The sequence below is a fragment of the Lepisosteus platostomus genome, chromosome 6, assembly GCF_059453375.1.
Source record: "Lepisosteus platostomus isolate fLepPlt1 chromosome 6, fLepPlt1.hap1, whole genome shotgun sequence".
NCBI lineage: Eukaryota > Metazoa > Chordata > Actinopteri > Semionotiformes > Lepisosteidae > Lepisosteus > Lepisosteus platostomus.
The window spans coordinates 38728388-38753619 of NC_142616.1; the positions used below are offsets into that span (position 1 = coordinate 38728388).

The following is a 25232-nucleotide window of genomic DNA, read 5'->3' on the forward strand; positions in this document are numbered from 1 at the left end:
TGAGGATGGCGTTGCTTTGTATTTAAACTGGTTTGCATTTACTGTATTTCAAGGGAGGGTTCAACCCAATAATATGTAATCCCGTCAGGATAATCGCCCGGATTTCTTTCATGAACGCAGAATAGTGTTTTACGGACTGAAAACGTCTGTACACACGACTAAATGGTATGAAGAACGATCTAATATTGTGTATGCGTTTTATTAAAATAAACACTGAAAAGAATGTAATAACTACATCTCGTTTAAGATTGCAAAGCCCATTTTTCTATCAATTGGAAATGCCTGACATGTCTTCCTACGAATTCTAATCTGTGATTTGTGTTCACTTCCGTTATCGCTCTGTGAAGGGGCAGTTTTTAATAGCACCGCACCTCGCCACGCGACATCCCTTTGCCGTCTGGGTGTCCACTGGCGAAGGTGTACTTTGGCTGGAATAGTTTAGCATTGTAGGTAACATCAGAAGAAAGTAAGCCTGGTTGTTTTCCTTTTCGTCCTCATATTTTGCAGCAGCTACAGTATGTAACAGAATATTTGAAAATCAACACTGGGTATATTTCAATGGTACTTGTTCGCTAGAGATTTCAGTTTTTTAAACTTACATTAATGTGGTCACCACATATATTAATACAAAGAATAACTTCAGTAAGCTACCACACTTTAAACTAAGCAATTTTTCACCTGTTAAGGTAACGGTTTGATGAATGCCCCAGTATCTGTCAAGATAATCAGACACAGTAATCTACCCTGTATCCTGGCTTCTCGAACTGTCGTCTTTACTATCCAGTGCAGTTACCACTTAATTTACAATGTTCCGGCAAAATATGAATAACAATACTAAGACGTTCATGTGTCACATTGAAGCACTGTCATTGAGGAGTAAGGAAGAGCCATCGTTTTGAGAAACCTGCTCTAAAGCTAACTGAAAAATAGACAGACTAAAGACTGTCAATAAAACAGACTAATCTTCTAAATTCTCTCATAAATTCTCTTAATTTATTGTTTTATTTCACACCTCTCTTCACCTATCCTGACTTCACACTACCTGACTGGCCACTCTGGTGGTATCTCTGAGAAAAAATATGAACATATAAATTGGGAATTTTAAGCCATATTGCCCCTTCATCTCTGTTGGTATCCTCAGTGTATCCTTGTTTCTCAACCCAAGAACTTTATTTTGAAATTTCTTTGCCCCCCATGATATGACTATCTTTGAAAATGAATCAGGCTTAAAATTAACTAAAATGTCAACCTACAGTCCCCACCTTTTTACGATTTTAAAACCTTGCAGTATGTGTTGATATACAGTATAAGTACTTGTTTTGTTGTAGTTTTGGTTTACAGGAATGCCAAAATTTGAACCAAGTCATTAATCTTTCCTTAATGATTAAAAGATTGTAATATACAGTAAAAAGAATAATAATAATAAACTATTTTATATAGCGCCTTTAAAGGTGGCTTCCCAAAGCGCTTTACAGGATGACAATAACAATAAATAAGAAGACTACAACAATAAATAAGAAGATTTCACAAGATACACGCCTACTAGGAGGGCAGTCCACATAGCAAGTTACTGTGCTATTGGGTGTCACAGGGGCAGAATATTTCTGGACGATTGCCATTTGCTGGTTGTATATTAGAAAAATGGTGGTGTATTAAAAATAAAAAAGAGGAGGACAATACACTGATCAGCAGCCCTGGTCTTCTGGCATTAACTAACTAACCAGTGCCTTAAGCTCTGGCTCTTAGGTGTGATTGATGAGCTTGGAAAGCACACCCTAACAATGTTGCAATTGCTTCCCATTTTTCCTGTGCTTTGTATTTTTTTTTCCTTCTTTTTTTCACTAATATCTCAGCCCTGACTCTATATTATGTGGTGTAATATTAAACTTTCTTTGAAATATACAATATTGCTTATACAGCAAAATGAACTTGGTAAATACAGCATTTGATATAACACACTTCTGGAAAAAATGAATTGACTGGCCTACAACACCTCTGTCAATACATTATCTATAAAGTTGTTTTTGGTATCTGTGTAGTACTATAGTAATTGAGAATAAAACAACAAAAGTACAGAAAAAATCATTCTTAAGTTTACAAAAAAAAAACTGAAAGAAAAACCTATTAAAGGAAAATGTTCTATTAAAGAAAATTGAATAAGGCAACAGAAATATAACAGTATTGTGAAATAACAGTTTTATAACAAAATTTTAAAAAATCTTACGTTAATGTTTAACAGTACAGAAACATTTATGTTAACAAAAGACAAATTGTGTATTGTGTTCTTTTTAAAGGAAGCATATTTTGTCCTAGAAATCTACCATATCCTAAGTGAGATTAAATGTTTTATATACAAGTATAAACATCACCCGTGAGCAGCTCTGAATCATTTACAAGATCTCTCAGAGTTCCAAGACAAGGCAAATCCATAACTCAATAATATCACTATCTGCCCCATTTTCTGTAGTGCTGCATAAAAGAAAACATGAAGGATACATTTAAATATCAGCATGTTGAAAACAGTTCAGTCATAAAACAATGTTTAAGAGTAAAGGTCAATATTACAGTACATACTATGATTACTGTCATTTCTTTCATCTTCAGCACCTACACCCTGGGGGAAATCTTTGAAAATAATTATACACTAAAGACCCATATTTCCCCTGTGGGTGGACTGCGGGTAGAAATTCCCATCTAATTAATTTGCTACAGGGAAAGTAGTTTGCCCACAGACAGAAATCAGCACACTGGTCTTTTTTTAACATGCTGATCTCCAACTCTTCAGGAATAGATTTGGGTAATAGGAAACAAAGAATAGATCTTATGAGAAAAATGTGTAAGTATGTTTTAGCGGTTTACTATAGTTTTCAGTTCTGGACTATTATCAGTCACAGATACTTCAAGGACTTTGTAGATACTTGGGCTAGACGGCAAGAGTTGGTACCTGTTTTAAAAGCTACATGTACAAAAACAAAAGGAAATCTAAAAAAGGCAAATTAAAGGGTCTGAACATTTCTTAACCAGGTGTTTAAGCACTCGCACCAGACATAGTAAAGAAACTCATGTGCCCACACGCACTTCGGAGAGCTACTGGAGAATGGGGAGGATCACATGCACTATGGCATAAATCACAAAACGTGTGGGTTTTTTTTACCTTTAGGAAAGGGTAATTTTAATACCTCCTAATTCCACTACATTTTTTAAATTCTCTAGATTTGTAACAAACAAAAATGCAAATCCCCTAAATAAGAAAGCACCTTTTTTTCCATTTACAGTATATCATAATTGATACAGCGACAATACAACAACAAAGGTTTAAGGACTGAAAACCTACTGGTTTCAGTTAATGCAGCCTAGCCAGTCAATATGATTGTGAAAGGTACATTTCTCATCCCCCTTTCAAGCACTCAGTAAAAGACATCGAAATAATTTGTAACTCATTGGCATTCAAAACATCATCAGTACAATAAGAAATCTTTCTTTAAATAATTCAACTGTTTGCCATGAAGCCCTCCTCTTGCTGCTCTGTCCATTTTCTATTGGCAAGAGCCACAGCTAGCGAGGCCCTTGCGCAGGCCAGGGGTAGAGGAAGACCCTTCTCCTGGGTCACACCCTCATGGCGTCTGGGCTTTGTGCCTCCTCTGGTGGCGGGTTCTGAGCTGCTGGGGGAGCTCCTTGTTGTGGCGTTGCCTTCGTCTCTTTGTTTGTAACTCGGATGGTCTTGGGAAATCGCCTCGGCTTGGCTGCCTGGTGCTTCCTAGATTTCAACGGTGAATGAGAATCGGAAGAGGTCAGAAGTCAGCCACAAACACTAAACGGTCCAATCTCAGAAGAGGTCTAATTTTGGTTACTTTTCACCAAATCAAGATTATTGTTTTAAGAATACATCTTACAGGCTAATGTTGTTCTCCAAAAGAAATGCATTGTAATGCATCTGTGTACATCATACTATCACATGGCTTGTACATTTTAATAACACTTCACCTCCTTGCCTTCATGTAACATTATGCATGGCATGGGATTAAGGACACTTTCATTCATGAGAAATTATTATAATAATCCTTTGAAAGGCATTCAAGACCTTTCTTTTGACTCATTGGAGCTGTTTGCTTGCCCATGTGCACTGAGAGATGCATAGGAAATGATTAATCAAATCCGAGCCAGAAAGAAACTGTATCAGCGACAGCAGCACCACCCAAGATGTCTGACTTACTACAAACTGTCTTTTAAACAGCTGACAATATCGCTAATGCCTAGGATGGATGGAACTATTGGATGAAAAAAAGGGTATTTTGGCTATACTGTCAAGAAGAATGGACAATTGACAAAAGATTGTGACCAACTAATATTATATCCAAAGAACCTGCCAATATTACAAAATAACTCTAAATGGTGTGAGACTGACATAGATATACTGTATCTATTCTGTATGTACTGTATACTGTTTCTGAAAGAAATAATCAAACATTGTTCAGCATTAAACAAAATGTTTTGCTCACTCAACATCAGTTGGGGAAATGCTGGGTTGTAGCTTGATTGAACAGTGCTAACGAATGAACAAACAACAGAGGTGACAGAGAGGAAGCAGACAAGATTACAGACATACACAAAAAACAACATCCCTCATACATGCAGCATAAAAACAGATTACACTATTTTTAAAAAACAGGATCAGCTGTCCAGTTTATATATTTGATGTTACTTTACCTGTTAATATTAATATTATAAAAAAGGATAATTAATTATTAGGAAAGGGTGAAAAGGGAGAAGGAGGTGAGGAGATACAGTATGTCCATGAATATAAACCTCTCCTTTTTAATGGTGGAGAATGAGACATAGGAAAGCCATTAGAATTCAGAAGCTTTATGTACACAGGCCAAGATGCTGGAAAGACCCTGCTTAGTCTTCATAGGCAGGAACCTGTGTCCAGATGGTAAAATAGCATACAGACTATAGACGGGGTGAGTAGGATCCATAACAATATAATTGTCCTTTTATACTGTATGTTCTCAGATAATATAGCATAAGTCTTTAAGATTATGCTGTCTAATGCCCAATATTTTACTATCTAGAGATACCACTTTCCCCAGGTGAATGAACAAAATCAAAATGCTTCAGAGCAACCCAGATTCCATTCCATTCCCAGCAATCAAATGTCTTTTTTGTGTCTGAAGAGTATTATGCACAAGGCACTGACTAATGTAGGTTCTATGATATGGAGTATGAAGCAAATTAAACATTAAAAAACCCCTTTTTGGTTGTTGTGTATTAGATGTGTATCTCTGTTTGCTTGGAAAAAAACATTTTCAAAGAATTTAATAGAAATATTCAACAAAGATGATGGGCTATAGGTCAAGCATTTTAACAGATCTTTATCGGTTTTGAGAAGAAGAAGGCTGATTTCTGTGAAAGAACTAGTATCTAAAAAAAATAATTAAAAGCAGTATTAAAAGGCATACAATGTTTCATGAGAGAGAACTGAAAAAAAAAAGCTGAGCCAGACTTGAAAATTGACCTTAAGCTGATAAAGATCAGGCAGTGCTTAGGAAAGAGATAGGAGCCCAACCTTCCCGCAGTTCAAACAAATGCCAAAGGTAAGGCAGGGAGAAGAGCTTACTAGTTTCACAGTGTGGGCCCTCCCAGCCTCGACATTCACAGCGATAGCTTCCATTCCGCAGAATACAGATTCCATCATTCATGCAAAGGTTAGGCTTACATAAGTTCACAGGCCTCTTGGCATCTGGGAAAAAGAAGTGTAAAACAGAGCAATGCTGGAAATATCAGCCTTTTACTCCCAACCAAAATAATGTAACCCCATTATATTTAAATAATGTTATAATATACCCTCACCAAAATATCTTTATAAACTATATTATATCATTATACTGTATCTATATAATCCCTTTTACATCTATATAAACTCCTATATCTATAACATTAAATAAAGGTCACAGCACAGTGTAACGAAATTATACAATACAATAATACACAATACAATACAGTAAGTACAGTCAGTGACTGTACTTACTGTATACAGAATATACAGAGTATACAGAATAGCTCACAATACAGAAGAAACAAAACAAACCAGAATGTACAGTACACAAAAGATGTATTGCACATTATAAATATATTGCACAAATCCCTAGATATCAGTTGTAAACAGGAAAATCAGCTGTAAACAGAGAAATTCATGTTTAGTCCAATAACATTCAATATTGCCCCTGCCCAGACACACAGTGGATGCGTTGTAGTCTTATGGCAGAAGGCAAAAATGACCTCCTGTAGCGCTCCTTGTCGCACCGTGGTTGTATCAGCCTATTGCTGAACATGTTCTTCATTCTCACAAGCATGTCATAGAGGGGATGGGAGACGTTGTCCATGATGGCCATTAATTTGGACACCATTCTCCTCTCAGCCACTATCTCCAAGGGATCCAGATCAGACCCAATTACAGAACTTGTTCAGCCTGTTAGGATCATTAATGCAATGATCATTATGATTATTAATGGAATGATTAATAATGTCATACTCTTTTACTCTGACATGACACTCCAAGGAAAAAAATAGTGTAGTCCAAGTTAAAATTGTAAAAATAGTTCCTATTCCTATGTTTTTCAAGTGTATTTGTGCTGTGGTATAAAGTAGAATTACTATATGATTTCCTGTTAAAAGAAAATGGACAGAAATAATTCCATCTGTGACTTTTTAAGAAATCAATTGGGACACAGGTAATAGGTAGGTGTAGGTAAATCATTCACTCCATTTTAGTCTAAAGGAAAATACGTTTTCCTTTAAGTTTAATACAAATTTTTCCTAAGCTTAATACAATTGAAGACAAAATGCATACTGAAAATGAAAGCCCGCCTATTTTACATTTTAGTTTTATTATCATTTAAAAATTGTTTTTCTGTAAATCTGTGTGAGCTGCCTGCAGCGAGGTGAGGCTGATTACGCTGCTGTTGGTTTATGGCCAGGACTCACCTTCACAGACTTTCTGCACCAGGAGGTCTTCGTAATACTTCAGGTCTTCATACGATGGCACAGAAAACATGTGCTGTTCCGAGCCTGCAATCTTCAGCAGAGTGTCTCTCTGGGCATCCCCTATTCCAATCACAAACAGAGCCACGCCGTTGTCCCTAATCTGCTGGGCTGGAACCATGGCGTCTTCGCCTCCAGCCCCATCAGTGATGACCACTACTGCCTTATTAACACCAGGTCTGGCCCCCTTCTGGACAGTTATCACATCCTCATGGATATGGAGCAGAGCACTGCCTGTAGAGGAGCTGCCTCCAATGTACGGCACCAGGTTGATACCCTGAAGTATGCCAGAGCCCGAATCATAGGTGTCAAGATTGAAGACTGTACGCGGCTTCCTGCCAAAGGCAACCAGTCCAATCTGAGTCACATCACGGTTGATGTCAAACTGCACTGAGGTGCTCTTGACGAAATCCCTCAGACGAACAAAGTTATCCTTCCCAACCCCAGATGAGGCATCGAGGGCAAACACTAAGTCCAGAGACTGACCCAGACACCCTAGGATGAAATTCAACAGGGAAAAAGATCAGTGTGCATAAAGCAGGACGCAATGATTGTAAATATTCCACATGACGTTGCAATACAGTTTTTCCCCATACTGTATAAACTGTTGGGTTAGGAAGTTTTTTTGTCTAATTATCTGAAGCCATAAGAAATACCCATAAGTTTCCACCCACAAAAATCAATCAATGGAAAAAACAATCCTCTGATTCTAAATATACCTTTTTACATCATTACAGCTTTGCTTTTATTGTATCATAAAATCAACATTATTTTAAAAGTAACACCATTGTAGATATCTCAAGACTGAAAACGGATGCCACAATGAATTTTACCTTGACTATCTACACTGCAGATCTTTGACCTGAGCTCGGGGATCTTGTTGAAGAGACTTTGTGGAGAAGAATAGGTTATAGTTCGCTGGGGGTTTCCTGTAATGTCATTAAGCTCTGCCTTCAGAGAGTCTCGCCCCACAGCAAGTAGAAACAGCTCCCGGTCTCGAGCGTATTTGGCTGGCTCGCTCACTAGATCCACAGACTTGGTGTCAGTGAGAAGAATCACAACTCTCGGGAGATCGTCCTGGACATCGGCGAATACCGGCGTGCTCTTGAAGCCATGCTGTGTGATGAAGCGCAGGGCTTTCCCTGTCCTGGTCTCACCTCCCCGGTAACTCATACCGTCGATGACTTGGAGGAGCTCATAGATGTCACCATACTCCCCGATCTTCATTTCTATCTTGACATCACTGCTGTACTGGGCCAACCCTACATTTACTGGTGTGTCTGAGGCTAGCACAGCCTGTAAAAACCGCTTCAGGAAGGACTTGTAGCGGAGGAACCCCTCCAGGTTAATGTTGGAGGAGCCTTCAATAAGGAAGAAAAGATCCACACTGCAGTCTAGAGTTAGCTTTGGAGCTGCAAGGACAAACATGGTAAACTTTAAGGTGAAATCAACATAAAAATGAAATTAACAATTAACACTTTCGGTCCGAAACAGTGTCAGGTGCACTCGAGTTATAATTGCATTTGCCTAATGCGCATTACAAAGTCTCTGCTGTTTTCAACAGGATGCCAAATGTACTGTACATAAGAACATGTGATACAATTTATAGCATTGTGCCTATCTTGCTCATTTGCGAATAGTTCATTGAGCCAAGAATTTGATCCATCTCGTTAAGAATTCATGATAACCACCCTCAAAAACATGGTAAGGTAACCTGTACCAGACACCCATAACTCTGACTAAATGGTGCTGTCTTTTCTTAGTCTGAAATTTAATTTGGGCGTTTTCACGTTCAGCTCAATATTTTTTTTAACTTTTTTTTTCCCACTGCCTGCTTCCCTTCTAATTTCCATTAGAGAGATTTGATTCCTTTAATCTATTTATGTAAAATGATTATCCTACACTACGACCTAATTAAATATTTAAGGTATCTTACAATGATGCACTATCTTAACTACCCAACTACTCAGCCTTAAACTGCTAAACTAAATTATTTTTATCAGACATGCCCCCATTTAAACATAATTAGAAGGCAAAAGTAAACATTTTACTGAAGGCTTCAATTAAAAAAAAAACTTCAAATTGAATACAATAAAATAGAGACCCATTCTTCTTAAAAAGAAAACGGGACCACCATAGTAACAAAGAAATTCTATTACCTGTATATTTTGCAGTATATTGCAGTTTGTTCAACAGTACTGAAATCAGCAATTAGGAATTACTCTAGATCACACCCTAAATTACTTAAATCCACAAAACATAGTTTGGTAGAAGCAGACATAAATATTTGTATAACTCCTTATGGTGCAAGCTTCTCTGCTTGTGAGGAAGGGATAAGAGAAAACAGATCTTAACATACAAATCACGTGGCCATCTAGAATGTGTTTCATTATTTGTGGAAGCAGAAAGCACAGTGAGTGCAGTTCTGTTCAGCATGCCACTTTAAGCCCTTTGTTGCTCAAAGCAGATACATAAGTGGCACCTGTGTTGTGTTAGGTATAAGTGAAACACTAGCTTAATTTAATTGGGTTTTACTCAGTCTAATAATCATATTTCTTAAAAATATAACGTTATATAAACATATTAAATGCATAGCCTAGCTCCTGCTTTAAAATGTATCATGACTATACAGTTTTTTATTAAAGGGGATGACGTGCCATGAATGGAGCCTGGATCCACTAGATTATGAATAATTAATCTATGAATTGGCTTCATTACTCTGCTCTCTTCCCCACTGATAGCTGATTTGTGGTGAGCGTTCTGGCGCACTATGGCTGCCGTCGCATCATCCAGGTGGGGCTGCACATTGGTGGTGGTGGAGGGAATCTCCATTACCTGTAAAATGCTTTCAGTGGAGTGTGCAGAAAAGCGCTATATAAGTGTACGCAATTATTATTATTATTATTAGATTAAAAGTTGTCGCAGTAGGCCGCTATGTTTTTTACAGCTATAGGCAACTACAGAAGTGTCGCTGAGGATTGACATACAATGGGTAACACCTGGCTAGTGACATCATTATCAACTGCAAAGCAATTAAGTTCTGGGTAAATGATTAAGTATCAATCAACAGTCCAGAAAGACAACAAATAAGATGATGGTGAAGTAGAGAGAAGACAGACAAGACCACAAGAGAGAGGGCAAGAGCTCTTTGTTCCAGATCACCCGGGAAGACCAGATTGGTATTTGAACCCTGTTAAGAGAGCTTAGTATTCTGTAGTTTTTAGGGAACTCAGATTGCCTGTGTAAAAGAATCCCTCTTTACAGCCTCTCCTGGTGAGTGCATTTTTAGAATAGGGAGATAGGTTCTCATTCATTTGGTGGCATCCAGGTTTACAAAGAGTCATTTAACAGCAGGTTGTATTCTGTTTTGTTAGAAAGCATCTTATCGCTTATGTTGGCCTTTGTAGGCATTATGTACAGTAAGTGTTTGAATACTTGGTAGCATTCTGGGTTTGTTCTGGGTGAATGAGATGTTATACCTTGGGAGCACAATGGAGGTTGTAAATAGTGTTAATGATGTGTTGTATGTTTATGTGGTGTGTTATTAGAGGCGGCTCCTACTTAGAGTAATTGCCGATTTAATACTTCAGAAAAACACAAAAAAGAAAAATACGTTCTAAGACACCAAAAACAAAAGTTACCAAGTCTGTCAGTGACTGAAAACAACCAAAGGACAATACAATGTTTTATAACACCAAAGTTTTGATGTTATTAGACAACTGTCATCAGCGTAATGGTGCAGCTACTGCAAATGACAAGGGTTGGTAGTGGAGTTGAAAACAACATTAAATAGTCTCATACATTAAAATTGAAGTTAATAATATTTATGTTGAGTTTATATCCTTACAATTTTTTTTTAACACTGTATGATTTTCAAGATCTATAGTTATTGCTCCACTCATTGAGTGGAAGTGTGGTATATTCTTTAATTCCTTCCAGATGCTGATTATTTTAAAATGTAATAGGCTTACACTGTTAATGTAAAGCAAATGTGCTATGCTAAAGTTTTGAAACCCTGCTACAAATAACCTTATTTCATGACAGAAGTGAATTGGATTAAAACTAAAGTTAATTCAGTATTCTTACTCCATAGGATTGGTTAAATAAAACTTTACATACTAAATACTTAAAGAATCCACCAGATACAATGCAAGGAAACAATAATACTGGCCAAATTCTTACCACAGTTAGAGTCTCCTCCAAACCCCACAGGACAGAGACAGTGGTATCTCTCTAATCCCTCTGAGACACAGGTGCCTCCGTTCTGACAGGGCTGAGAGTCACAGGGGTCTGACGGAGAGGAGACAGATGGGGACAGCGCACATCCAGACTGTTAATCTGCCATTTAGAACAGCAGTATTAAGCACTTCTACCATAAATGCTTAATACTGCTAAAACATCCTGTAAGATCCTTTGTGGATTAAGTATTTTTATCCCAGGACTTAATTATTAGATTCCCACAATTATAGAAAGACGTTTAATTGGTTATTAAGTCTTGAAAGAAGTGGGACTAAAGCCTTAATTAATAAACTGCTCCATTGCCTTTGGAACACCATTACAGTAGATTTTAAGAAAGCTAAAGCTTGATAAACCTGATTATTTTAAGTTAAAATTTAAACAGTTTTTCTTTTTTTATTCAAGCTTTGACTGTCTCTTTTTTATTTTTTAACTGTTTCATGCTCATGGACATTTTCATTACATTCACTGGCATGAATAATGCTACAAAAATAAACTCTGATCATATTGTATAACATTTTTTAACTCTTTTAAAGCTGAGGAAAAGATAACTAGAGTGGAGAAGGTAAGAATATTTTTGCTGACCATGCAAGCCTTTAGAAATCACAACGTCTCAGACAGGAGACATTTACTTCCAGCTGCCCCACCCCCCCGTGTGCATGTGGGCTGATGAAACTAAAATACTAGGAGTAACAATTCAACCCTCACCCATTTGCCACTCAGCACAGGATGGCCTGACACAGACAAGATTAATGGATTGTGATTCTGCACTTATTTGGAGGAAGAATAAACAGTCTAAATGTGCTGGCATGCTGTGAAGAATATTCTATTTGGAAGCGCTGAGCTGGCCTTTCACTGGGTCGTGCACCATAAGACCACATTAGCAGGGAAAGAAAGGGATCCTTCTTACAAGGGAGCTTGGCACTGCAATGACAGCTAGGAGGAGAATGAAATTCTAATCTTTCAAAGGAAATTTGATTAAAATCAAAGATTACTGAAACACTTCAAATAGTGGGAAATGAAGGTGAATTATATTGATACCTCTTCACTGGAAAATTTGTTTCTCTTTCACCAGAAGATGGTATTATGATATTTGTACCAATTATATGTAAACATATGGTTAAACATTTAAAGATGTATTGAAATTCCTTTTTTGCAATACCTACAGTAAATAGTACTATTCCAAAGAACTTAAAGTGCTGTTTTGGAAGACTGAAAGAAACACACTGCCATTTACAGAAAGGGATTGAATTTTTCACAACACCAGATCAAACGTTGTCTTCAAGTATATGTAGTAGTGCATACTTTAACAGAAGGACCTGCACTTTCTCAAGATACTTAGAAGGTAGATTAGTTTGAAGTTCACAAAAATTCACATTACCTGGACAAATAGTTCTGTAACATGTTGCTTGGTGCTTCTTGTACACTCTGTTCCATCTGTGAAAATTACAACTTCTAAGATTACATACTGTAATTAAATCTACTGCTTTAATTATAACACAGATTTTTAGCTCTACATTATTCATCACTTTGCTAGCACTGGAAACATAAAAGAGCAGTATGACAAACAGTGAAACATCTTTAAATTGTGTTTAAATAAATCAACAATAAATAGAATTAAACATTACTAACACTATTCTAGAAGCTTCAAATGCTCTCATACAGTATACTGGGTTCTTGCCAAACTTTACCACAACATATCTCAAACATTATTTTTTTTTTCTTCATGCTGCAGCAACATAATTAAAGAAGTAGTGCAAGATGATTGAAATTTTAAGCCTGATTTTTCACATTAGTTTATTTCTTTCTTTTGAATTTCAATCTGATGGGTGTCTTATAAAGACCTTTTGGACCTACAGTACAGTGTGAGATGCAACAGCTGATATTTTAAAGAGCAATTACGTGCAAAACATCACAAATAAAAATAAAATGTCTACAAACGCAGCAGATGTACTTATTCTGAGGTGGTGTACTGTATTTCAGCAGTACCCATATCTCAAGCAGCACGGTTAACAATTTCATAAATCCCCTGTCGTGATCAGTTACTGCCTGCAACCTTCTTCCAATACAACCTCCCTCTTAGTCCATTAATTCCACTAGGTGAGGCTGATCACATTTCAAATGCCGGGTTAAAAATGTGTGAGCTAACACTTCATGTAAATGTATTTTGAAACTTTACAGCAAACAAAGGAGAACTACTTGCCTGTAATAGGGGCACAGCGAAGTGGAGGGTGAGTACCCTTTGGACCCTTTCCAGCACATGAAATTCCCCTGGAACTCCTTCACGGTCTCCAGGGTTTTGCGCTCACAAAGCTGAGACTCAATCTTGCATCCTAAGGAACATGTGCCAAATTTGTGAACTTGAATGCATTTCAACCCCAGCCTTCACGCTGGCCACTTCAACACTTGAGATAAGTATAAAAGCAGGACATGAAGACAACCTTGTTTTGCACAAGAACAACTTTAACTTTGTTTCTACTTGCAGTTCAGTTCAATTTGTTCTGCGCTTGTTACAGGAGCATCATTTATGCTTGCAATACATTCAAAAGCACAAAATCTATAAAAATGTATCTGGATGCTAAAGATGAAAGAATGAAAGGAGTGGGCTGTTTCCACTGTACATCCCCATGCTGCAATACACAGTACATAAATTCAATAAATAATTCTCGCATTAGAGCCAAAATACTATATTGATCTAAAGAAATGCATAATAAAGCATATAGGAAGAAATGAGTGATATTTCTGCTGTCTAAGCATTCCTAGAGTAGCATGCTAACTCCTTGTATAAATGTAACATACATTTTTCCGGTGCAGTGAAGTTTGGCTTGTATCTACCACATTTTTAATTGCTTGTAATTAGATACGGCCCCTTTGGAAAATGAATGACTCATTAAAGCCCAATCAGCAATGACCAGGGTTGTTGGATTCAACTTAATGCAGAACCTCTGGCTTTAATTCTCCCCAGACCCCTGCTTTCTTCATGGGTCTAATTAAGTGCTTAAAATGAAACATTTACCCGCAAAAGATCTAGAACTACTGTTTTTTAGTTTTTTTAGTCATCAAGTTTAAAAGAGCTTAAAAAGCTTGCATCTAACATTGCATTAATCCTCTTGAATACCATGTTGTTTATTGTTAAAATGTGGAAATACTGTGCGTGTGATTCTATTCTTGTACCCACTCAATGTGAAATTGCCAATTGCCAATTTGGCTTACTACAATCAACCTAACATAACATAACATCACTTTATTACCCTATACAATTTCTTGCATTAGGAATTCGTCTTTTCGCATAAAATGAAACATTTACCCGCAAAAGATCTAGAACTACTGTATTTTAGTTTTTTTAGTCATCAAGTTTAAAAGAGCTTAAAAAAGCTCTTTTAAGCTTTTAAAAAAAAGAGCTTAAAAACCCCAGCTTGCTCTCCATGAGACACAGACATACAGACAGGGAGAGAGCCTGGGGTCAGAGCGCAGGGTCTGCCATTGTAAAGCGTCACTGGAGCAGTTTGGGTTAAGGGCCTTGCTCAGGGGCCCAACAGAGTAGGATTCCTCTGCCGGTTGCGGGATTTGAACCGGCAACCTTCCAGCTACAGGCGCAGATCCTTAGCCACAGAGCCACCGCTCCGCCCGGTACCACATGGAGAGAATTAAAAGTATATGCACACAGAGATGACCCACCCATTTGTCAGAGCCATTCATCATTTGACACACTACAAGCTCCAGAGAACCTTACAGGAAATCCACTAATGATTGAACAAAAAAAAAATTTAAATAGCTCTTTTCATCATTTTCCTGCTTCATCCATCAAAGAAGTATAGCAATCACCTGGGTGACATGATTTTTAAAACTGTTCCACAATACATACTGTACATAGTTTGGTGTGTTGTGGCCTAAAAGAAGAAGAATGAATCACGCAGAATGGCATATACCTGATGGCACCGCAGTGCAGACAGAGGCAGAAGTCAAGGTTGTGTAGAGACCGTTGACTGCATCATCAAAGTGCTCAGCAAACAGAACATGCTGCTCTGAGGGCACACTGGCCAGGATGTGAAGCTCCTCCCACCTAAGATGGCAAGAGAAGCCCAGTGAATATTTCCCGGGACAGCACTGAGCTTGCCAGGAAAAACCCTCCATATTCTAAGAAAAACTACAATTATATATGAATTAAACTGCAGGAAGCAGAACAAAATATGTGAGCAGATGTTGCTTATCCATTAAATACACTTGTGATTCATCTGAGATGAACCGATACAGCATATCTACATAACCATCAACATGCTTTAAACACTTCTGTGCTAAAAGAGTAGCTTTCTCAGTTGTCCTCCTTCAACTGTACACTTCATTGTAAAATGAAAATTTCTTTACAAAGAAAATATTTTTCATCAACATGGCATATTTTAATTAATGCTGAACTGTATGTTTTTGGAAAAGAAAATTTGAAGTGTGTATTTAAAAATATAGCAGGACAGAGAAACACATGGGTCTCATCCAGAGCAGCTTCTGCAAAACTGTGGCATGGTAAATCCTAATCCCCAAGTAAACCTGAAGTATATCTAGAAATTCTGAACTTCACAAAACATAGCCACTTTTATATTTAATAAATATTTCTTGTTTTTTTACAATTTATTGTTCATTGTATATTATATCCATGGGAAATTAAAAGGTTCCATTCTGCTGCTTCATAGACTCCAAACATTAAACTAGGATAAACCTATAGGAAATATAATGATATTAAGCTCTATGTTTCAATATTTAACCTCAGACTATAAATTTTGAACCCAAATGAACACATAAGATTATATTTTATGAAAACATCCTGACACTGACCCTCACCAATGGTCCTGGAGAGCTGCAGACTACTCTGGTACAGTATTTAGACCTAAATATTCTGAGCATTTATGGTGTCAGTTTGCTCACCTCTACACTTTTTTAAATATACTGCTTGCAGATTTCACCCTTAGGAGAGGTAATAGACAGTGGTGGTGACAACTCTGAAGCAAGAGTAACACAGGACACAAAAGAATGTTGTCTGCCAAAGCTTGGTATATTAATCAAGTGTAAATATTAATTTTTTGCCATAGTGTTTTATATTGTATTGGAAGTTTGTAATAAAGATGGGTGCCCAATGTAACAATGGTGGTGAACATAAAAAGACAATAACTGCTGGAACGATTTAAAACCAAGCGTAGCTGTTATTTCTTCAGTGAAGAAAATGTAATGATAAAAGGAGGCAGAAATGGCCTCCTTTATCTCTAATATTCCTACCTGGGATATCGTATCCCCACAGCAAATATCGTGATGCCATTCTTCTTCAGCTGGTCAGCAGGAAGCTGCACGGCACCCTGGGACTTGCCGTCAGTCAGGATGATGAGAACGTGGGGAATGGTTGTGTTCCTGCCTCCAGGGAAACCTTTCCGAATAACATACTTTAAAGCCAGGCCTGTCTGTGTACTGCCACCCCTAGTGGGAATTAGACAACAGATACAGTGATTTGACATACTCTTTGATTGCGAGCAAAAAGCCCCCCCCCAAAAAACCTAAAAGCACAAGTATCAAACACTAAATAAGCAAAACATTACAATGGCATTAAATTAAATTTACTTTTTTCTATATTAACCATTATAACAGAAAATAACATGAAGGACACAGACAATAAATCAATTTATTGTTGCAATACTCACACAATCATTTAAACTTATAAACATTTGTCCTGTTTTCTCTCACCAAAAGTACAGTGGTACTGCATAACAAAATGAGAATGCTCCCAATGAGGAAGAGGTCATTAATCTCATATACTGTAGCTGTAGGTCTTAGTACAGATCCCTGGGGTATACCTCTAATTGCATCACACCAATTAAGCACTGGCACTTGTCTTTTCTGAACCCTGTGTTTCCTATACATTAAGTAATCTGTATTCAGATAACACATATATTACCTAGAATGCCTACCACCTGCAATTTGAGACTAATCTTTTACAAGGAACTTTATCATAAGCCCTTTGAAAATCTTAAACTACAATATAGATACTGTATGCTCTGCTATTTCTTGTTCAAAGAATATCAATAAGCTTTTTATTGTACCAAAGTTCTTATTTAGGTAACTGCATTATTCTGTTTTGCCAGAACGACAGCAAATAATTAGTAAATGATGCTCACAAAACTTGCAGGCCCATTTCCCAGAGCAGACTTAAAGGGCACTGCAATATAATATCAGCTATAGTATCCTCATCTGTCATAGTTTCTTTCAAAATGAAATATATCAAACTTTAAAATAAAGTATTCTGTAAAGTAACAATCTCTCTGGAAGCATCTTTCTTTAAAAATAATTGAAATCACTAATTGTTATTCAGAGTGCACCACAGTTACAGGAGTAAGATTACTATAGTAGGAGCCATAGTGTATAGAGGAATGCATCCATTAACACAACAATTTCAACAATCCCTCACAGGAGAGTTAGAAGTCAGTTAGGCTGAGCCATTGCCAATAATGCCAGTAAAGCCTATCACTTCTCCTATCACTTCTAATTCTCCTCAACCCACAACTGTTGCTGTTATACAGTATAAACACTGCTATACCATGGCAAATTAAAGCCCATTCATCCTAGGCTACATGTGCTCACTTTTGCACCTCCACTTGGGAAATCGCACTCAGTGTGTCCGCTATAGTGTATGCCTGATACTGTGCTCCCAGATCTCATGTACATTCTTGAAGAGCTGCACATTAATCATGTGAAATGAGCAGATATCTAAGATTCACTTTATTATGTGTGTATGCTGCAACATTTTCTGCCAAAATGGCTGCCCTATTTAATTTTAAAACACAATCTTAAATGTCTGGTTATTAAATCCAGGTTATTTTAATAAATATTCCTAGCAACAGGCTTCAGAACAAAAACATAGCTGGGAATTGAGAGAAAAATACAAGCACAAGCCTACTTTCCCTCAACCAGTCACCACAACTACACAGTTCTCCAGAGATGCTTTATAGTCTCCAATCTCTTCATAATTTGGTTTTAATACAGCCAAGCTCAGCTAATGTAAGTGCTTTTTGGATGACTGAACCTTTACTTTTTTGTTTGGATTTACATTTGTAAAAAGGATTTCTTTTTTTTCCCCACAATCAATACTAGTTTAAGGATATTGTTCTGCAACTTAAAAGTTCAGTGTTTTTTACATATAATTTAAAACAATTTACATAACTCTTGGCCTGATACTAGTGCCAACTGCCAATTGAGTTTGTTGTTAAAACAACTTCTGAAAAGTGAGCTCTAACATACTGTATATTTCATTGTTTTCAACTTTCAAACCCCTGTATACAAGTGTATAAACTAAACACTTTACACAAATACACTATATTTTGCACTAAACATTGTAATTCCATTCCAAGAATTGCTGTTATGGACAATTCTGTCGCCCAAAAGGGATACGATAAGCTCCAAGTTCCTGCGAAAGGGTTCCTTAACTGTCTGAGCTATGCAATGCAATTCACTCCCACAGTTGTTCTAAGCCACATCGACAAGTGTTGATGGTTTTACAGTGCAATTCGAAATGGTCATTTCATACTAAAAATAAAATAAATGGTGCAGAGTTCCAAATAATATGCCTTGACAGCTGGAAATAGTTCAGAGGGTATTTATTGCCCTACAATGCTGTAGTTCAATACTCTTTTTCATGCTTGAATTACAGAGGACATTTGTTCCTCTGTCTCACGACCTCCTAGGCACATTGACTGCTAAATTTTAAATTCCTCAGATTTGCATTTGTATTTATTACAACACAGTGCCACATAATCATTTTATTTTCTTGACTATTTTCTATTCTTTCCAAATTACATTTTTGGAACCACTAATGTGGTCCTCTCTCTCACTGGAAATCATGCTAATATTATTAATTACTGTAATATTATAATAATTATTAATAATTATTATAATATTACAACTTCTGTTTACATACTTGAAGGAGAGTTTCTTCAGACGCTGCTTCAGCTCATCTCCGGTTGGACAGGAATCCAAAGAGAATTCCAGTCTAGGAGTGGAGCTATATTGTATAACCCCAACTCGCACCTGAGAGATGGAATCAAGAAAATTGCAGATTAACCTCTTTAATGAAGAAATTATGAGGATATAATTTTACTCTTTTCTCTGGCACTGTACTGAATGCAATAATAGACATTGTGGGAAATTCAGGGATCATATTAACATTTTTAATAGGTGACCCTAATGTACCTTATAATGTAATAGCAGATATACTGTATACAGTAGTAAACAGGTGACACGGTGAGTTTGTATGTTCTCCCTTTGTTTGTGTGGGTGTCCTCCCTCAGTCCAAAGACACACAGCATTAGAAGGTTAGCTGTTTTTCTGGTCTAAATTGGCCCTGATATGAGAGTAGTGTGTGTGTGTGCCCTGTGATGGAGTGGCAGTACAGAGTCACCTGCGACCCTGTACATGATTCAGTGGTTAGAAAATTAATGAATTGATATATTCTACATACAGCATACATATTGTATAGGGTAAATACCTGAATGTATTAATGAAGGAAGACTTTTTAGCAGAACAAGATTCAACTTAATCTTACTTAGTTTTCATGACTACATGGACTATCTTTATGTGTATAAACAAATTTTTAACTCATATAGTGTGCAACACTACTCATAAGAATAACACCAACAATAAAAAATTGTTTGTTTTTTTTAATTCACTCAATATCTACATTCTCTTACTCTTTCAGGGCTGATGTCCAGTGCATCAGTCAACTTCAGTGCAAAGTGTTTGGACCTCTCAAATCCTCCTTTGCCAACACTGTAGGAACCATCCAACAGGAACAGTACATCCACAGCAGCTGAGCACTGCATTACTGCAAAGATTAAGACAGACGTCAGTATTCTTCAGCACACAGCAGGTATCCCCTCTTTTGTTTCACAGAAACTTTAGAATAAAAAAGAATGAAAATAAAAAAGAAACACATAACTAAATAAATGTTTAGGATTTTATTTGTACTGTGTGATCAACAGAAACACAGACTCTTTAAAAACTCTCAGTGACACCTACAGTATGTCAAAAGGATCGAGGTACAACATTACTGAAATTACTGGTTTGATGCATCAATTTACTTTCTTACTCAGAGTACTGAAACTATTATTTGTTTTCAAATTATACATTACGCTAAAAACACTGAACTTAAAATCAGCAGAAACTGAGCTTCTTTTATGTAAAACCTGTAATTTAACAAATAACACATAAAATATATCATGGGAAAGTACTTTTCCCAAGGCTATATGTTTAAACATTTTACAAGATTCAAGAAATGGGTAAAAAGCTCTGACCACCCAAAGCAAATAGGGGGTGGCATAATTTATTTATTCAGGTCTGTTATCAAGCATACCTACTGGTACCTAAAGCAAAAAAACGCTCAAGAGCCCTGTTATTAAAACTGTTAAGGTTTAACAACCCTCAGATTGCTTTAATGGTCTCTAGTAATAAAAAAGCATCCCCAAATGCTAGTTAAACAAACAAAAACAAATCATAGGCTAAGAAAACAAAAATCGAGGTTATTAATATACAAAATGAGCTTCTTAATGTATATCATGATGAAAATTGTATAGTTCCCATACTCTCCACAAAAAAAATAAATTTAACCAATTTCTTGATGAAGATTATAGGACAGATTTAAATGTGCCGAGAGCCCCAGTGAAGAAGTATTGCTTTACAATGTAGCACACATCTACAAAAACACCTTGGCACACATCTGACACTGGCATAACAGACACTACCATTTTCTGCAAGGAAATGTGTTCCCTACAGCTGAATCCCCTGGATAATCCTTTCAATCTTCCCACCTCCAACACCAGCATAAAAAAGCACACACTGAGTCAAAACAATGGCTCACACTGAAATAAATCTGAGGACGGGTAGTGTAGAGATAAGCTTTGTAAAGCCTTTTACTGTAGGTCAACCAGTATTCTATTAGAATGAAGTCAAGAATATTGACAATGCAGTCCTTCTGATCCATCACATTATATACAGAACTGGAAAACAATGCAGGTTTTTGAAAATTCTCCCACATTAAAATGAACAAATACAGTGGAACAATCATATTCTTCCACATTCATAACACCTGTGCATCTACTCTGTTCTGTGCTTGGGGTAGTGAAATATACTTTTATTTTCCTGTTCAGGCTGAATATTTTAACTAATTTACTTCAAACACACATTTGCCAAAACTAAAGAAAAACCTTTACCCTCCTACAAATACTCATTATGTAATGTGATTTAATCTACCTGACTGTTTGAGAGCAGGTATTAACAAAACCACTGATATAGATGAACATCAGCTTATATTATTAACTCATGGTCATGAATATTGGGCTCATGGTTGCTATTGCCATTTGGCATGTTTCTGTTTGCAAAGAAAGTAATGAAAATAAATGCACAGTATGTGCCATGTAAAAAAAATCGTTCAGATATTGTCAATATCTGTAAGTTTTATCATTGCCTGATCTTGCCCTTGTCTATAAAAAATACAAATACCAGGTGCAGTGAATCAGATGATTTTTAACGTGGTCATGAAACTGGAAATTTGCAAGAGACATTTTAAGATTTCTGACGCATGCAAATCCAAAATACTAACAAAGTCATTAACTTCTCAATTTTAAACATTTAGTTCTCAAAATCTATAGCTATCTATAAATTAGATGATATTTATGGGTTTGAATGAAAAAGAAAAGTTATTATGTAGACTATTTTGTTTCTTTTAAAATAGTATTTAAGCCTGTCTTTGACTCCAACAAGAAACATGTCCAAAATGCATGAATCTGCAACAAAAAGACCACAGTTGTGGGTCTCTAGAATCAAATACTTCCAAACATTGTTGTCTCACTGTTGAAGCTAACTGAAGTATACTTTAAGAAATGGATTGATGGAATTCTTGGGTCATTAAGCAACCAAACAAGTAGGCAAACAGCAACCTTTCTTATTATTTTTGAAGTGATTCTCCATTTTGGTTAACTCTAAACAATTTAGAAATACAAGGTGCATATCAAATTATTTTTAAACATTTAATAATCTGTTATTTTTTGTCTTACTTTTGCAAAATGAGACAGAACATTATACAACTGAAAGATATCAATAGGATATTCACTACCTACAAAATTACTTACACTGACTCGCAGCATTGATTTTCACTAGCGTCTCCTGAGCAGCTTTGATCTCCTGTAGAAACACAGCAGGAGATACTGGGGAAGAAAAACAAGAGAAAAAAAAAATATTATTCAGTTTCTTAGGAAGAGATCTTTGGGTGTGTCTGCAAAAATCAGATGAAGAGTAGGCTACTTCCACCAGTGATCCTGGATGACGGGATGGTTATTAACTATCCACGGATTTTATGTATTTTTATAAATATAATTACATTGTGACAGGTTGACAGCGATGGATATACATTGTAATGTCCTATTGCACTGGTGTAATTATACTGATATTTTAATGTTACCAATTCATTATTTTAGAGTAACACTTAAAACATAATTACAGAATGTTAAATTGTGGTAAAAAAAAGTTTAGAATTACAACATAATGCAGAAAGTTATCCACTAATACACTATACAGTAATTATGGTAAGTGTTATAGTAACAAGAGCATGTGGCTGTAGCAGCATTATGATATTTAAACAAAATGACCTATCTACTTGCATAGCCATTTTAAATATCCACAATGAACCTCAGCAATCAAATTGTAATGCATAGTATTTTCCCTTTTACTTTCCATTTAAGTTTACAGTATCTATCCTTAAGAAATATATAATTCAGATTTTGAAACAAACAGCAAATAAAAAGATACAGTACATTGACTGGTAATGCAACATTTGAATAGTTAATGTCATGAACCAAGCACAAAAGCACCGTTTCAAGTGGATTAAGCAACAACCAGCTGTGAGCTGTGCATTTGGAAACTTGTGTAGAAGCATTATGATTTATTTTCAGTATGCTTTGTTGAGGCAAAATCAAAATAATGGACCTACAGAACATGACACTCACCCTGAAAATGGACACTTCACAATTCACAAATAAAATGGGACTTTTAGTGATAAGCTTCCATTTTAAAACATGTCAGCTGTTGCTTAAATCCAGCTTTTGGCCTCTTCATCTTAAGCCAACAATTTTATTGTACTTCCCCAGCTGACATTTATTACTCTTTAAGTGTTAAAGCTGTGAATCATTTACAGTGTGCGAGATTGGCATTTTGATAACGCTGTCCTGTGTAAAATGATCTACGTCCCCAATTTATCTCTGGACCTGACTGCAGTCTATTTCTACAGAACAAAGTACTGGGTGTTACACAATCTAGGAGAAAGAACTAAAGGAACAGCCACTGCCTGAGGCATCAGTGCTACTGTACGTGAAATGTGTGTAGATTTTACAACCTGTAAAACATTGCAGAGTTTTGTTAAAGACTGGTGTCCCATTTATCTGTCTGCATGTTTCTAAAGTCATCACCATTCTTATATTCTATAAATCTAAACCTCTGCTTAGCCCAGAAGGTTTCTGCCATCGCAAGGGACACATTACTCCAAAATAATACATTTTAATTTTATATCTGTTTTTTTTTTGTAAAAATGGCCCCCTCTCACTTGTAACCTTTCTTATGTTTGTACAAAGGAATTTATCTTAAAAATGGCGGTGTCCAAGAGGAAAGCATTTTTTCTTCTGCTGATTATTCCCCATTGCTGTTCAGATTAAGGTTGTCTGAGAACAAAGTTCAGTTTCTACAAAATGTATTCTGTGGGGTTGTCAGTCAAGTAAGTACTGTAGTTATTTGCCATTTTGGTCATGTTTAAGGTCAGCAGCTTTTCACAAGCTTGTTAATCAAATTACAGTTAAGTAACAGCGTTAACCAGTCACTAAGAGCAGCACCGTATGGACAGGACAAAGCAACATGTAAACAGCAAGCTAAACATTTAATTTGTTCAATACATGAAATGGAATCAAATGGCAGCCACCATCATTACATCCAATTATGTTAAATGTGCTATTATCATTATGACAATTGAAGTCAAATGTGAACTTGATGCAAAATCGAACATATGAAAATGACTTTTTACATTGAAGTCCAATAAATGATGCACAGCATTTGCATACTACTGTATTTGGCAATTATTAGTTTTACAAGGAGGCTAGCAGGCTATTATACTGTAGGTTGAGGGCCACCTACAATAGTCTCATTGTTTTAGTGTTATAAGGCAGCATACTGAGAATAAGCGCAGAGGCAACCACCCATAGTATTATTAAGTTATGAACTGAATAGAGTAAATGTCTCACTTTTTGTCATTTTAAAAACAAGCTAAATTTAACAAGAGGCTATTAAGCCTGTTTCATGGATTTCATCCAGCTCCTTCTTGAAAGAAGTCAGAGTAACACTATGGCTGGGTAGCTTGTTTGTTACCCTTTGCATGAAAAAGTCCAGTTCTCAGTTTTTAATATACTTCTCTTCTACTCTTTGTACAGAGATGTATCCATAGAGGGTATATCACCAAGGAGGAGCTACACTTCTGTAGAGGATAACGTTTCCACTTTTATAGCTATAACACTAAATAATAATATTATAAAATAATTTTGCTGGATGTAAAAACATTAACAATTTAGGAATTAGTACAATTAGTATATTTGAATGCAATTTCTCCCGCTTTGATTTTGTTTTAAATCAGAATCTTTGCACCTTTGCTTTAAGTTTGTTTTTCACACACTTTTCATTATATAGACAGAACAAAAAAAGTAATGCAAATTTTCAGATAATGAAAAAATAAATGCTTTTGTACAAAGACTAATTTCTGTAGAAGGCAACTCATTCTCATAGGTGACTTTCTGTGACTGCAAAGCTTTATCTTGACAGACACCAGCTGTTTCCATAGTGGAGTTCAATGGACTTGAATGATATCATCTATGCTGTACAATGGAATGTTTCTT

At 36.3% G+C, this 25232-nt stretch overlaps 1 protein-coding gene across 2 annotated transcripts in view; it reads right to left on the reverse strand.

The window, feature by feature from the left end:
• Positions 1-2179: 2179 nt before the first annotated feature.
• vwa2 (von Willebrand factor A domain containing 2) overlaps positions 2180-25232 on the reverse strand; it is a 43981-nt gene continuing 20928 nt past the window's right edge. For both annotated transcript variants that reach the window (XM_088635733.1, XM_088635734.1), the window contains 12 exons: positions 22434-22508; positions 19998-20131; positions 19229-19338; positions 16543-16737; positions 15207-15340; positions 13481-13610; positions 12659-12714; positions 11224-11331; positions 7875-8453; positions 6985-7536; positions 5618-5740; positions 2180-3757 (listed from right to left, as the gene is read on the reverse strand). In XM_088635733.1, coding sequence (XP_088491859.1) covers positions 3615-3757; positions 5618-5740; positions 6985-7536; positions 7875-8453; positions 11224-11331; positions 12659-12714; positions 13481-13610; positions 15207-15340; positions 16543-16737; positions 19229-19338; positions 19998-20131; positions 22434-22508 — 2339 coding nt within the window. In that variant the 3' untranslated portion in view covers positions 2180-3614. The remainder of the gene's footprint in view (positions 3758-5617; positions 5741-6984; positions 7537-7874; positions 8454-11223; positions 11332-12658; positions 12715-13480; positions 13611-15206; positions 15341-16542; positions 16738-19228; positions 19339-19997; positions 20132-22433; positions 22509-25232) is intronic.